Here is a 13,169-nt window from a genome sequence, read left to right as displayed (position 1 = left end):
CAGTACAGAAGAGGAGGGTTGTTTAATAATGACGCTCCCCAGTACAGAAGAGGAGGGTTGTTTAGTAATGACGCTCCCCAGTACAGAAGAGGAGGGTTGTTTAATAATGACGCTCCCCAGTACAGAAGAGGAGGGTTGTTTAGTAATGACGCTCCCCAGTACAGAAGAGGAGGGTTGTTCGGCAATGGGTTGGAGAAAAATCTAACAAAGCTTTAAAATAATGATTGTGCACTGCCGCTGCCCCCTAGAGCCCTGTACCCCCAAATTAACCCCATAACATGACATTACTGCCCCCTAGAGCCCTGTACCCCCAAATTAACCCCATAACATGACATTACTGCCCCCTAGAGCCCTGTACCCCCAAATTAACCCCATAACATGACATTACTGCCCCCTAGAGCCCTGTACCCCCAAATTAACCCCATAACATGACATTACTGCCCCCTAGAGCCCTGTACCCCCAAATTAACCCCATAACATGACATTACTGCCCCCTAGAGCCCTGTACCCCCAAATTAACCCCATAACATGACATTACTGCCCCCTAGAGCCCTGTACCCCCAAATTAACCCCATAACATGACATTACTGCCCCCTAGAGCCCTGTACCCCCAAATTAACCCCATAACATGACATTACTGCCCCCTAGAGCCCTGTACCCCCAAATTAACCCCATAACATGACATTACTGCCCCCTAGAGCCCTGTACCCCCAAATTAACCCCATAACATGACATTACTGCCCCCTAGAGCCCTGTACCCCCAAATTAACCCCATAACATGACATTACTGCCCCCTAGAGCCCTGTACCCCCAAATTAACCCCATAACATGACATTACTGCCCCCTAGAGCCCTGTACCCCCAAATTAACCCCATAACATGACATTACTGCCCCCTAGAGCCCTGTACCCCCTAATTAACCCCATAACATGACATTACTGCCCCCTAGAGCCTCATACCCCCTAATTAACCCCATAACATTACATTACTGCCCCCTAGAGCCCCATACCCCCTAATTAACCCCATAACATTACTTTACTGCCCCCTAGAGCCCTGTACCCCCAAATTAACCCCATAACATGACATTACTGCCCCCTAGAGCCCTGTACCCCCAAATTAACCCCATAACATGACATTACTGCCCCCTAGAGCCCTGTACCCCCAAATTAACCCCATAACATGACATTACTGCCCCCTAGAGCCCTGTACCCCCAAATTAACCCCATAACATGACATTACTGCCCCCTAGAGCCCTGTACCCCCAAATTAACCCCATAACATGACATTACTGCCCCCTAGAGCCCTGTACCCCCAAATTAACCCCATAACATGACATTACTGCCCCCTAGAGCCCCGTACCCCCTAATTAACCCCATAACATTACTTTACTGCCCCCTAGAGCCCCGTACCCCCTAATTAACCCCATAGCATGACATTACTGCCCCCTAGAGCCCTGTACCCCCAAATTAACCCCATAACATGACATTACTGCCCCCTAGAGCCTCATACCCCCTAATTAACCCCATAACATTATATTACTGCCCCCTAGAGCCCCATACCCCCTAATTAACCCCATAACATTACTTTACTGCCCCCTAGAGCCCTGTACCCCCAAATTAACCCCATAACATGACATTACTGCCCCCTAGAGCCCTGTACCCCCTAATTAACCCCATAACATGACATTACTGCCCCCTAGAGCCTCATACCCCCTAATTAACCCCATAACATTATATTACTGCCCCCTAGAGCCCCATACCCCCTAATTAACCCCATAACATTACTTTACTGCCCCCTAGAGCCCCATACCCCCTAATTAACCCTATAGCATGACATTACTGCCCCCTAGAGCCCTGTACCCCCTAATTAACCCCATAACATGACATTACTGCCCCCTAGAGCCTCATACCCCCTAATTAACCCCATAACATTACATTACTGCCCCCTAGAGCCCCATACCCCCTAATTAACCCCATAACATTACATTACTGCCCCCTAGAGCCCCATACCCCCTAATTAACCCCATAACATTACTTTACTGCCCCCTAGAGCCCTGTACCCCCAAATTAACCCCATAACATGACATTACTGCCCCCTAGAGCCCTGTACCCCCAAATTAACCCCATAACATGACATTACTGCCCCCTAGAGCCCTGTACCCCCAAATTAACCCCATAACATGACATTACTGCCCCCTAGAGCCCTGTACCCCCAAATTAACCCCATAACATGACATTACTGCCCCCTAGAGCCCTGTACCCCCAAATTAACCCCATAACATGACATTACTGCCCCCTAGAGCCCTGTACCCCCAAATTAACCCCATAACATGACATTACTGCCCCCTAGAGCCCTGTACCCCCTAATTAACCCCATAACATGACATTACTGCCCCCTAGAGCCTCATACCCCCTAATTAACCCCATAACATTACATTACTGCCCCCTAGAGCCCCATACCCCCTAATTAACCCCATAACATTACTTTACTGCCCCCTAGAGCCCCATACCCCCTAATTAACCCCATAGCATGACATTACTGCCCCCTAGAGCCCTGTACCCCCAAATTAACCCCATAACATGACATTACTGCCCCCTAGAGCCTCATACCCCCTAATTAACCCCATAACATTACATTACTGCCCCCTAGAGCCCCATACCCCCTAATTAACCCCATAACATTACTTTACTGCCCCCTAGAGCCCCATACCCCCTAATTAACCCCATAGCATGACATTACTGCCCCCTAGAGCCCTGTACCCCCTAATTAACCCCATAACATGACATTACTGCCCCCTAGAGCCTCATACCCCCTAATTAACCCCATAACATTATATTACTGCCCCCTAGAGCCCCATACCCCCTAATTAACCCCATAACATTACTTTACTGCCCCCTAGAGCCCCATACCCCCTAATTAACCCCATAGCATGACATTACTGCCCCCTAGAGCCCTGTACCCCCTAATTAACCCCATAACATGACATTACTGCCCCCTAGAGCCCCATACCCCCTAATTAACCCCATAACATTACTTTACTGCCCCCTAGAGCCCCATACCCCCTAATTAACCCCATAGCATGACATTACTGCCCCCTAGTGCCACATACCTCCTAATTAACCCCATAGCATGACATTACTGCCCCCTAGATCCCCATACCCCCTAATTAACCCCAAAGCATGACATTACTGAACCCTAGATCCCCATAACCCCTAATTAACCCCATAGCATAACATTACTGCCCCCTAATTCCCCATACCCCCTAATTAACCCCATAGCATGACATTACTGCCCCAGTATACAGCAAGTGGGAAAAGACCACCCTTAGAACAGTGCTTTTGTTGCAAGAGGGCAAGTTACACAAGTCCTGCTAATATGATTTGGAGGAGGAGACACAGACACACACACCTGCGCACACACACACACACACACACAGACTCAGGGTTCCTAAGTTAGTGCTAAAGCCCACATGCAGCTGTTTCCTGCATGATGTCAGGTCAGAGTTATGTGTTTCAGGAGACGGATAAATACTGGCTCTCGGTAGGGGTCTTCTCAGATGGACGCTACAGTACAGTACTGTCTGTGGTCCAGAGGGGTACTCTGAAAACAAACATATTCTGTAGCCGTTCCTCCTTGTGGCATACACAGCATTAGAGGAACATTGTTTAAAAACCTCTACAGGATCGTTGGGTCCCCCACGGGATGGTTGAGCTAAAGTAGGCTAGTGCGATTAGCATGAGGTTGTTAGTAACAAGAACATTTCTCAGGACATAGACATATCTGATATTGGTAAAAAGCTTAAATTCTTGTTAATCTAACTGCACTGTCCAATTTACAGTAGCGATTACAGTAAAATAATACCAATCTATTGTTTGAGGAGAGTGCACAGTTATGAACTTAAAAATGTATTAATAAACTGATACAAACGTTTGAACAGAAATGCAATGGTTCATTGGATCAGTCTAAAACTTTGCACATATACTGCTGCCATCTAGTGGACAAAATGTAAATTGCGCCTTGGCTGGAATAATACATTATGGCTTTTCTCTTGCATTTCAAAGATGATTGTACAAAAAAATATTTTTTAAACGCATGTTTTTTTCTTTGTATTATCTTTTACCAGATTTAATGTGTGTTATTCTCCTATATTAATATCACATTTCCACAAAATGCAAATTGTTTCCGTTCAAATGGTATCAAGAATATGCATATCCTTGCTTCAGGTCCTGAGCTACAGGCAGTTAGATTTGGGTGTGTCATTTTAGGTGAAAATTGGATAAAGGAGCGGATCCTATTAAAGGGACAAGTATCCATATTTCAGAACTGGCAACTGAAACATTTCTTACTCATTTTCATATTTCTAGGGTTAGTCTCAAGTGTGGTCAGGGTGGAAACCTAATTTATTTCCACCGGGGCATTTTGTTTATATTGCTTTAGTGCTATAATTGTAATTCCCTAGTCAACGGAGTTATCGGTCTCTAGTTTAAATCATCATAACTTATTGGGAGGCCTGTTTAAATTGGAAATATATCTCACCACTGGGTTTCAGGATTTACTCTGTTCTTTATATGAAATTTGGACCTGATTACTTCCTGTAGCTTGGCTAAAGTAGGTATTTTGGATCTCTTCCATGACCTCTATGAAGAGAAATCTAAACAGGTCCTGCTAAGTCCAAACCAAGAGAGACAGCCATTTATGCTCAGTCTTATTTTCAATCTGTCTCCACTGTCCAAACTATTCTTGGCTGTGAATGCACGAAACAGAGCAAAATATGCCGTGTTTTCCCCCATCAGTTTAGCCACAAAATATGACAAAAACCATGGGATCCTAGACTGTGTCGTAAAAGCCAAATACTTTGAGACCTCAGTGTTGTTTTACTCTGACTTAACAAATAAATACGTTGGTGTTCATACTTTTTTTATTCAAATAAAACCCTAAGACAATGAGTAATCTTTTTAATTTGGGTGACCACATCAAACGGTACAATCCGGAAACAAATGGCTTGCTTTGTTTCCCCCCATATTTAATGTAGAAGTGGTTTGTGTAACAGTCTTCCATCTTTAGAGATAGTATACATTCCAACATTTGACTCCCAACAACACTACTGTACTGTAAGTCTTCACCTGTTGGCCTTGGACTTATCACCCATGAAGCCACCCCATGGACACGTGTCTAATCTCTGACCCCGTCCTCTTGTAGGAAAGACGAAGCCCCCACATTAGTAACATTTATATATGTACTCCCGCATGGATACCGTGTTTAACGTGTCGTTGTGTGTGGCCACAGACCCGGTAGGAGGTGGTGTATAAATCATTATGGGTCAGTGTGAAGTGTGGAGTGTGAAAACAAACATCCCTCCCTGGCTGCTGGGATGGCCTTCTCCCCAGTCCTGATGGCTTACCGGGTGGAATCCATGATAGATGACCTTCTCCCCAGTCCTGATGGCTTACCGGGTGGAATCCATGATGGATATCCTTCTCCCCAGTCCTGATGGCTTACCGGGTAGAATCCATGATAGAGGACCTTCTCCCCAGTCCTGATGGCTTACCGGGTGGAATCCATGATAGATGACCTTCTTCTCCCCAGTCCTGATGGTTTACCGGGTGGAATCCATGATGGATCTCCTCCTCTCCAGCCCTGATGGCTTACCGGGTGGAATCCATGATGGATCTCCTTCTCCTCCCCAGTCCTGACGCAGTATACTACCAGTGGTTACTCAGGAGTGTCTTTCTCTCTCTCTCCTGACTCCTCCCCTCAGGGCTTAAGGGGTTTGGTGTTAGGGGTTGACCGTTAACCGACCCGAGCCGCTGTGTTGATAGAAAAACCTGCTGTTTGTTCAGGCGCTTCGCTAGGATGACCAGGGTTTACCTTGAGGCCTGAGGCTTTACACTGCTGAACCTAGGGCTAGGATAGCATATGCCATTTGTAGTTGTGCTTAATATGTCTACAGGACATGAAATAGAGTCAATGTTGGTCAAGCATTTTCTTATTTAAGCTTTTTCCCAGCTCTTTCCAAGTTGTCCAGCTAAAATGAAATCTCTATTTTCTCAAGGCATATTTTTAACTGTGGATCATTTGAAACTTCCTAACCAGGGATGGTGTGGGCTGGAATGGGCGTGGTGGGCGTCAGAGCCGGCTGTCATCCAGCGGGTCCAACACGGAAGAGGACGGAGGAATTTTTGTCAACTCCACCAGCAGCAAGCTCCTGGAGAGAGCCCACGGCATCCTCATGTGAGTGACTCAACATCTTAGTTTAACCTCTCTGGGATATTCGGGACGGTAGCGTCCCACCTCGCCAACAGCCAGTGAAATTGCAGAGCGCCAAATTCAAAACAACAGAAATCCCGTAATTAAAATTCCTCAAACATACAAGCATTTTACACAATTTTAAAGATAAACTTGTTGTAAATCCAGGCACAGTGTCTGATTTTCAAAAAGGCTTTACAACGAAAGCACACCAAACAATTATGTTAGGTCAGCACCTAGTCACAGAAAAACACCGCCATTTTCCAGCCAAAGAGAGGAGTCACAAAAAGCAGAAATAGAGATAAAATGAATCACTAATCTTTGATGATCTTCATCAGATGACACTCATAGGACTTCATGTTACACAATACATATATGTTTTGTTCGATAAAGTTCATATTTATATCCTAAAATCAGTATACATTGGCGCGTTATGTTCAGTAGTTCCAAAACATCCGGTGATTTTGCAGAGAGACACATCAATTTACAGAAATACTCATAATAAACATTGCTAAAAAAAACTTTACAGAAAAAGCACACCATGCGATAATCTGAGGATGGCGATCAGACAAAAAAACAAGCCATACTGATACCCGCCATGTTGTGGAGTCAACAAAAGTCAGAAATAGCATTATAAATATTCACTTCACTTCATCAGAATGCACTCCCAGGAATCCCAGTTCCACAATAAATGTTTGTTTTGTTCGATAAAGGCCATCATTTATGTCCAAATACCTCCTTTTTGCTCGCGCGTTTAGTTCACAAATCCAAACTCAGGAGGCGCAGGCAAGTCCAGGCGAAAGTTCAGACGAAAAGTCATATTACAGTTCGTAGACACCTGTCAAACGAAGTATAGAATCAATCTTTAGGATGTTTTTATCATAAATCTTCAATAATGTTTCAACCGGAGAATTGCTTTGTCTGTAGAAATGCAATGGAATGCAGCTAACTCTCACGGGAGCGCGTGAGACTGAGCTCATGGCACTCTGCCAGACCCCTGTCTCAAACAGCTTTCATTCTCCCCTCCTTCACAGTAGAAGCATCCAACAAAGTTCTAAAGACTGTTGACATCTAGTGGAAGCCTTAGGAAGTGCAATATGACCCCATAGACACTGTATATTCGATAGGCAATGACTTGGAAAAACTACAAACCTTATATTACCCACTTCCTGGTTTGATTTTTTTCTCAGGTTTTTGCCTGCCATATGAGTTATGTTATACTCAGACATTATTCAAACAGTTTTAGAAACTTCAGAGTGCTTTCTATCCAAATCTACTAATTATATGCATATTATAGCTTTTGGCCCTGAGTAGCAGGTAGTTTACTCTGGGCACCTTTTTATCCAAGCCACTCAATACTGCCCCCCAGTCCCAAAGAAGTTAACACTGGTCACCCACCCACCACCAGCACTGCTTAAGTTACAGTCAGGACTGACTTTCTGTCTAAAACCTCCTACACCACTCCTCTTTATGCCCTATTTTGGCCTGGTAGAGAAGACGCAGTGTAGATATTCTTCTAAGTCCCTAAAACCATCTGCTCTCTTTTACCAGGAGAAACAAAAACTACAAATCAAAGCCCAGTCTTCCAAAGGTAAGCCACATTGTTAAGCCACCTTGTTAAGCCACCTTGTTAAGCCACCTTGTTAAGCCACCTTGTTAAGCCATCTTGTTATAAGCCACCTTGTGTTTAAACCGCTAGTGATGGTACTAGTGCTGACTCATACTGGCTGTGTGTTCTTCTCTGTTACCGCAGCACTTGCTTGACGTCAAGTCCCTAAAGTATCTCAGCAACCTGACACTGCACGACCGCATCACCAAGTCCCTCCTCCACCTCCACAAGAAGAAGAAACCACCCAGCATCAGCGCTCAGTTCCAGGTCAGTCAGTCCCCCTTAAGCACACATCTAGGATCAGTGTATCTTTCCCAAATCATGCCCTTAACTATTAGGGCAAGGGTGCCAAACTTAAATCCTGGCGGGCCATGAGGCTGCTGGTTTTTGTTATATCTTTTAAATTCTTGCCCAATTACGCCCATTAAGACCTAGACAACAAAGTGAGGGGAGTTCCTAACTAATCAGTGACCTTAATTGATCAATCAAGTGCAAGGGAGGAGCGATGACCCGCTGGCCCTCGAGGACTGGAGTTTGACACCTGTGTATCAGGGGATAAAATACAAAACTGACCTCAGATCAGTGGTTAGGGTTGACATCTCTCTGCTACACGTATCTGGGATGTGTATTGGAAGTGACCAGCTGAGTCCAGCTGACAGTATGGATGTTCTCTGGAACTCTGGGTGTTGTCCCATGAGCTGTCTCTTACAACCTCCTCCCTCTGCCTGTACGCCTGTCTGCCCGCCCAGTGTCGGGTCCCAGCCTGTGACGTCTTTTTAAAACCTCGTCTGTCTGTCTGTCCGCCCACTGTCAGGTCCCAGCCTGTGACGTCTTTTTCTTTTTATCATCCCACCCAAAAGACAACGATGACATCGTGTCTGGGTTGGGGGAAAAAGTACAATTTAATAGGCCATAAAAAGCATCTCTTGTCAAGAACATCCCCATGTCTCTGTCACTTTGGAAACTAGTGTGATCCCTGATGATGAATGTTCAGCTCAGTTGAGAAGATTTCACCATGTCAAAAAGAATATAATAAAACCCATATTGCTATTTTATATTAAAAAGATTCTCTGGCACTTTTGTATACTTTTTAGCCAGTAGTTTGGAAAATAGTGCTCACGAGCCGAAAGTGTTCCCAGAAAATGGCGTACTACATGACATATGTGCTACACGTCATTGCTCTCGCCCTGCTGTGTGTTCATCATATGCATCTTGCCTGCTGTCTCATATGACAAGGGGCTGATGCTCATTGGTTGAACTCAAATTGCTGGACTATGTTGGGGGAAAATGTAGGGGAAAATGGTGCAGCACACCTTCCAGAAAGAACAGTTACTTTCAAACTAGGTTTAAAAATGACTTTGTAGTCGCCAAAGTAAAGGTAAATACTTAAAAATGGAAGTCCCCAGCTTCTCTAAGACCAGCTGAGTAGGCTGATGAAACAGAAGGGGACGTTGTCAACTCATCTCAGTTATGATCGTCCCCTTTATCACAGCCATAATCATCTCTCCATCCCCTCCCACCATCTTGTCTTTCTTAACTCCTCTGTTGTGTCTTTTCTCATGCCTGGCTGTCTCTATTGCTCCTGGCTCACAGTGGGGGAGGAGGAGTCCCAAATTACTCCCTATTCCCTACATAGTGCACTAGTTTTGATCAGGACCTGGAGTAGGGGGGGCATTTGGGACGCAGTATGAGAGTAAAGAGGCGTGACCACCCCCACAACAACAATCCCATATCCACTAGCCCTGGCCTGTACTCTAACCCTCTCTGGCTGGCAGGAAGCCTGGGCAGAAGGCTGCGAGTGGTGACATCACTTCCCACATCCTGTTGTGTGGCTGATTGCTTTCATCTTCTGAATGGAGTGGGGGGAAGTGCATTCCTGGCCACCAAAATAGCCACACACACACACACACACATATATGTACATACATATAGGGCAAAAAGGTATTTAGTCAGCCACCAATATTGTGCAAGTTCTCCCACTTAAAAAGATGAGAGGCCTGTAATTTTCATCATAGGTACACTTCAACTATGACAGACAAAATAAGAGAAAACATTTCAGAAAATCACATTGTAGGATTTTAATGAATTTATTTGCAAATTATGGTGGAAAATAAGTATTTGGTCACCTACAAACAAGCAAGATTCCTGGCTCTCACAGACTTGTAACTTCTTCTTTAAGAGGCTCCTCTGTCCTCCACTCGTTACCTGTATTAATGGCACCTGTTTGAACTTGTTATCAGTATAAAAGACACCTGTCCACAACCTCAAACAGTCACACTCCAACCTCCACTATGGCCAAGACCAAAGAGCTGTCAAAGGACACCAGAAACAAAATTGTAGACCTGCACCAGGCTGGGAAGACTGAATCTGCAATAGGTAAGCAGCTTGGTTTGAAGAAATCAACTGTGGGAGCAATTATTAGGAAATGGAAGACATACAAGACCACTGATAATTTCCCTCGATCTGGGGCTCCACGCAAGATCTCACCTCGTGGGGTTAAAATGATCACAAGAACGGTGAGCAAAAATCCCAGAACCACACGAGGGGACCTAGTGAATGACCTGCAGAGAGCTGGGACCAAAGTAACAAAGCCTACCATCAGTAACACACTACGCCGCCAGGGACTCAAATCCTGCAGTGCCAGACGTGTCCCCCTGCTTAAGCCAGTACATGTCCAGGCCCGTCTGAAGTTTGCTAGAGAGCATTTGGATGATCCAGAAGAAGATTGGGAGAATGTCATATGGTCAGATGAAACCAAAATAGAACTTTTTGGTAAAAACTCAACTCACCCCAACCCTCCATGCTACAGCAGCCAAGGACGCACTAGCCTTTTATCCTAGACAGTCTTTTATTATGTGGTTAAAAAGGTTATAAAGATATGACAACAATTTATTCACACCAGACAAAACCACTTCTCCCTGCTATAAAACAAGCCACAGTACACCAACAAAACCACTCCTCCCTGCTATAAAACCAACAAAGCCAATGTGCCGTCCGTGTATTATTTCTGTCTGTTTATACAATGTTTAATATGTTTTTGGTGAAGTCAATGCCCTGGTATGTATTCACTAGGAACCAAACAGAAGCAAATGAAATAGGGAGGGGCCTACCTGAATTTGTCCAATAGAAATGTTTTCCGTTTGGAGTTATTAACAGGTTTTTTTTTAAATAAACGTTTTGGACTAATGATGGCACCCCTGATCTGTCCTACCACAGGCCTCTCTCAATAAGCTGATGGAGACTCTGGGCCAATCAGAGCCCTACTTTGTCAAATGCATCCGTTCTAATGCAGAGAAGCTGCCCCTGCGCTTCAACGAGGGCCTGGTGCTCAGGCAGCTCCGCTACACGGGTATGCTGGAGACCGTGCGCATCCGCCAGTCAGGCTACAGCATCAAGTACACCTTCCAGGTAAGCAGTTTTATACAGATGCACAGACACCTACTCAAACTCACACACACACACACACACAAACTAAAAAGAAACATCCTCTCACTGTCAATTAGTTTATTTCATCAAACTTAACATGTGTAAATATTTGTATGAACATAACAAAATTCAACAACTGAGACATAAACTGAACAAGTTCCACAGACATGTGACTAACAGAAATGTAATAATGTGTCCCTGAACAAAGGGGGGTCAAAATCAAAAGTATTAGTCAGTATCTGGTGTGGCCACCAGCTGCATTAAGTACTGCAGTGCATCTCCTCATGGACTGCTCCAGATTTGACTGTTCTTGCTGTGAGATGTTACCCCACTCTTCCAAAAAGGCACCTGCAAGTTCCCGGACATTTCTGTGGGGAATGGCCCTCACCCTCAGATCCAACAGGTCCCAGACATGCTCAATGGGATTGAGATCCGGGCTCTTCGATGGCCATGGCAGAACACTGAAATTCCTGTCTTGCAGGAAATCACGCACAGAACGAGCAGTATGGCAGGTGGCATTATCATGCTGGAGGGTCATGTCAGGATGGGTACCACATGAGGGAGGAGGATGAGGAGGGGAGGAGGATGTCTTCCTCGCTGTAATGCGCAGCGTTGATTTCCTGCAATGACAACAAGCTCAGTCCGAAGATGCTGTGACACACTGCCCCAGACCATGACGCACCTCCAAATCAACCCCGCTCCAGAGTACAGTACATTAGTCAGTTAATCTGCCGGTCTTCTCTCCAGGAAACACTCACATCGTAGACATTAGTCAGTTAATCTGCCGGTCTTCTATCCTGGAAACATGAAACAAAGAGTGCAAGTTTCAGTCACTCATTAGCGACAACGTTAACATTTTCCTTCTGTCCAAAGGTGGTGTGGACTCGAGCCCTGGTGCAATTTCCTCTATTCCTCAGTAACCTCCGAGTCATGTCCTCTGTTGCTCAGTAACCTCCGAGTCAAGTCCAACATCTGAGTCATTGTTTCCACTTCTTTCTGTGTTTCAGTTGGCTTGGTGATTGGGATCAGTTGTATGCTACTTATCGTGCTATTCATTGAGCAAACAATGGCGTCTGCTGTAAGAAATTACTTGCTTGAGATTTGAAGTGGTGGCCATATTGTCTCGAAGACTAAGTTTGATGTTTGTATGATAGTATTGTGGGACTATTAGGACAGTTTGGTACAGTAATGTCACAATAATGTTATAGATTGTCTAGTGTCTAGCTTGTTACTGTACTTTTAGCAAATCCTTCAGTTTTATAGTAGCATCACCTTTTATTTTTGTGTATTGCTTGTCCTGTAAGGAACCGTTGAGCTAGTGTTTACAGCTGTGGAAGCCAAACATTAGATCACCGGGAAAAACCACTGTGATGGAACGTTTGTAATACACAACCTTGACGGTGAAACGAGAAGAAATGCCCCGCCCGTACGCTCATTAACTTACTCACAACACAAGCTAGTTTTAGCCTCAGCCTGACATTGTCATTTATCTGAATTCCCCTGACAGATTAGAGCTGCGGTCCTCTGTGATGATGAAAAATATCTGGAGCGCGTGTCATCTTCTGAAGACTGTCCTGAGGTCATGGTGGAGAACAGGGCCTCTATAGTCTGTAATGAAACACTCGGCCCTGTGGGGGTAATTGTAAAAACACAGCATCTGTTTCCCAGTCAGTCAGCCACACCCCTACAGCTTTCACCGGTTTCCCAGACTGCCCTACTGTGTTGACATCAGATAACGGGCCTCCGTTTCGAGGAGTGAGAGAGTGAATCTTTTTTTGATGATGTTAGTTAGTCTCCCTGTAAATATCACCGTGGCCTATCCCTAAAACCACATGTGCCCCAAACTGGATCTTGTCCTCAGACTAGCTGGTGATGTCACTTAGAAATGA

General features: G+C 44.9%; 1 protein-coding gene across 18 annotated transcripts in view; it reads left to right on the top strand.

The window, feature by feature from the left end:
• The window catches only part of LOC139385228 (unconventional myosin-IXAa-like), a 158,953-nt gene that overhangs the window by 100,068 nt on the left and 45,716 nt on the right, over positions 1-13,169 (top strand). For all 18 annotated transcript variants that reach the window (XM_071130359.1, XM_071130352.1, XM_071130358.1 and 15 more), the window contains 4 exons: positions 6,093-6,230; positions 7,797-7,836; positions 7,999-8,121; positions 11,071-11,262. In XM_071130359.1, coding sequence (XP_070986460.1) covers positions 6,093-6,230; positions 7,797-7,836; positions 7,999-8,121; positions 11,071-11,262 — 493 coding nt within the window. The remainder of the gene's footprint in view (positions 1-6,092; positions 6,231-7,796; positions 7,837-7,998; positions 8,122-11,070; positions 11,263-13,169) is intronic.

Source organism: Oncorhynchus clarkii, chromosome 26 (assembly GCF_045791955.1).
Source record: "Oncorhynchus clarkii lewisi isolate Uvic-CL-2024 chromosome 26, UVic_Ocla_1.0, whole genome shotgun sequence".
Lineage (NCBI taxonomy): Eukaryota > Metazoa > Chordata > Actinopteri > Salmoniformes > Salmonidae > Oncorhynchus > Oncorhynchus clarkii.
This window is presented reverse-complemented; position numbering and strand designations above follow the sequence as displayed.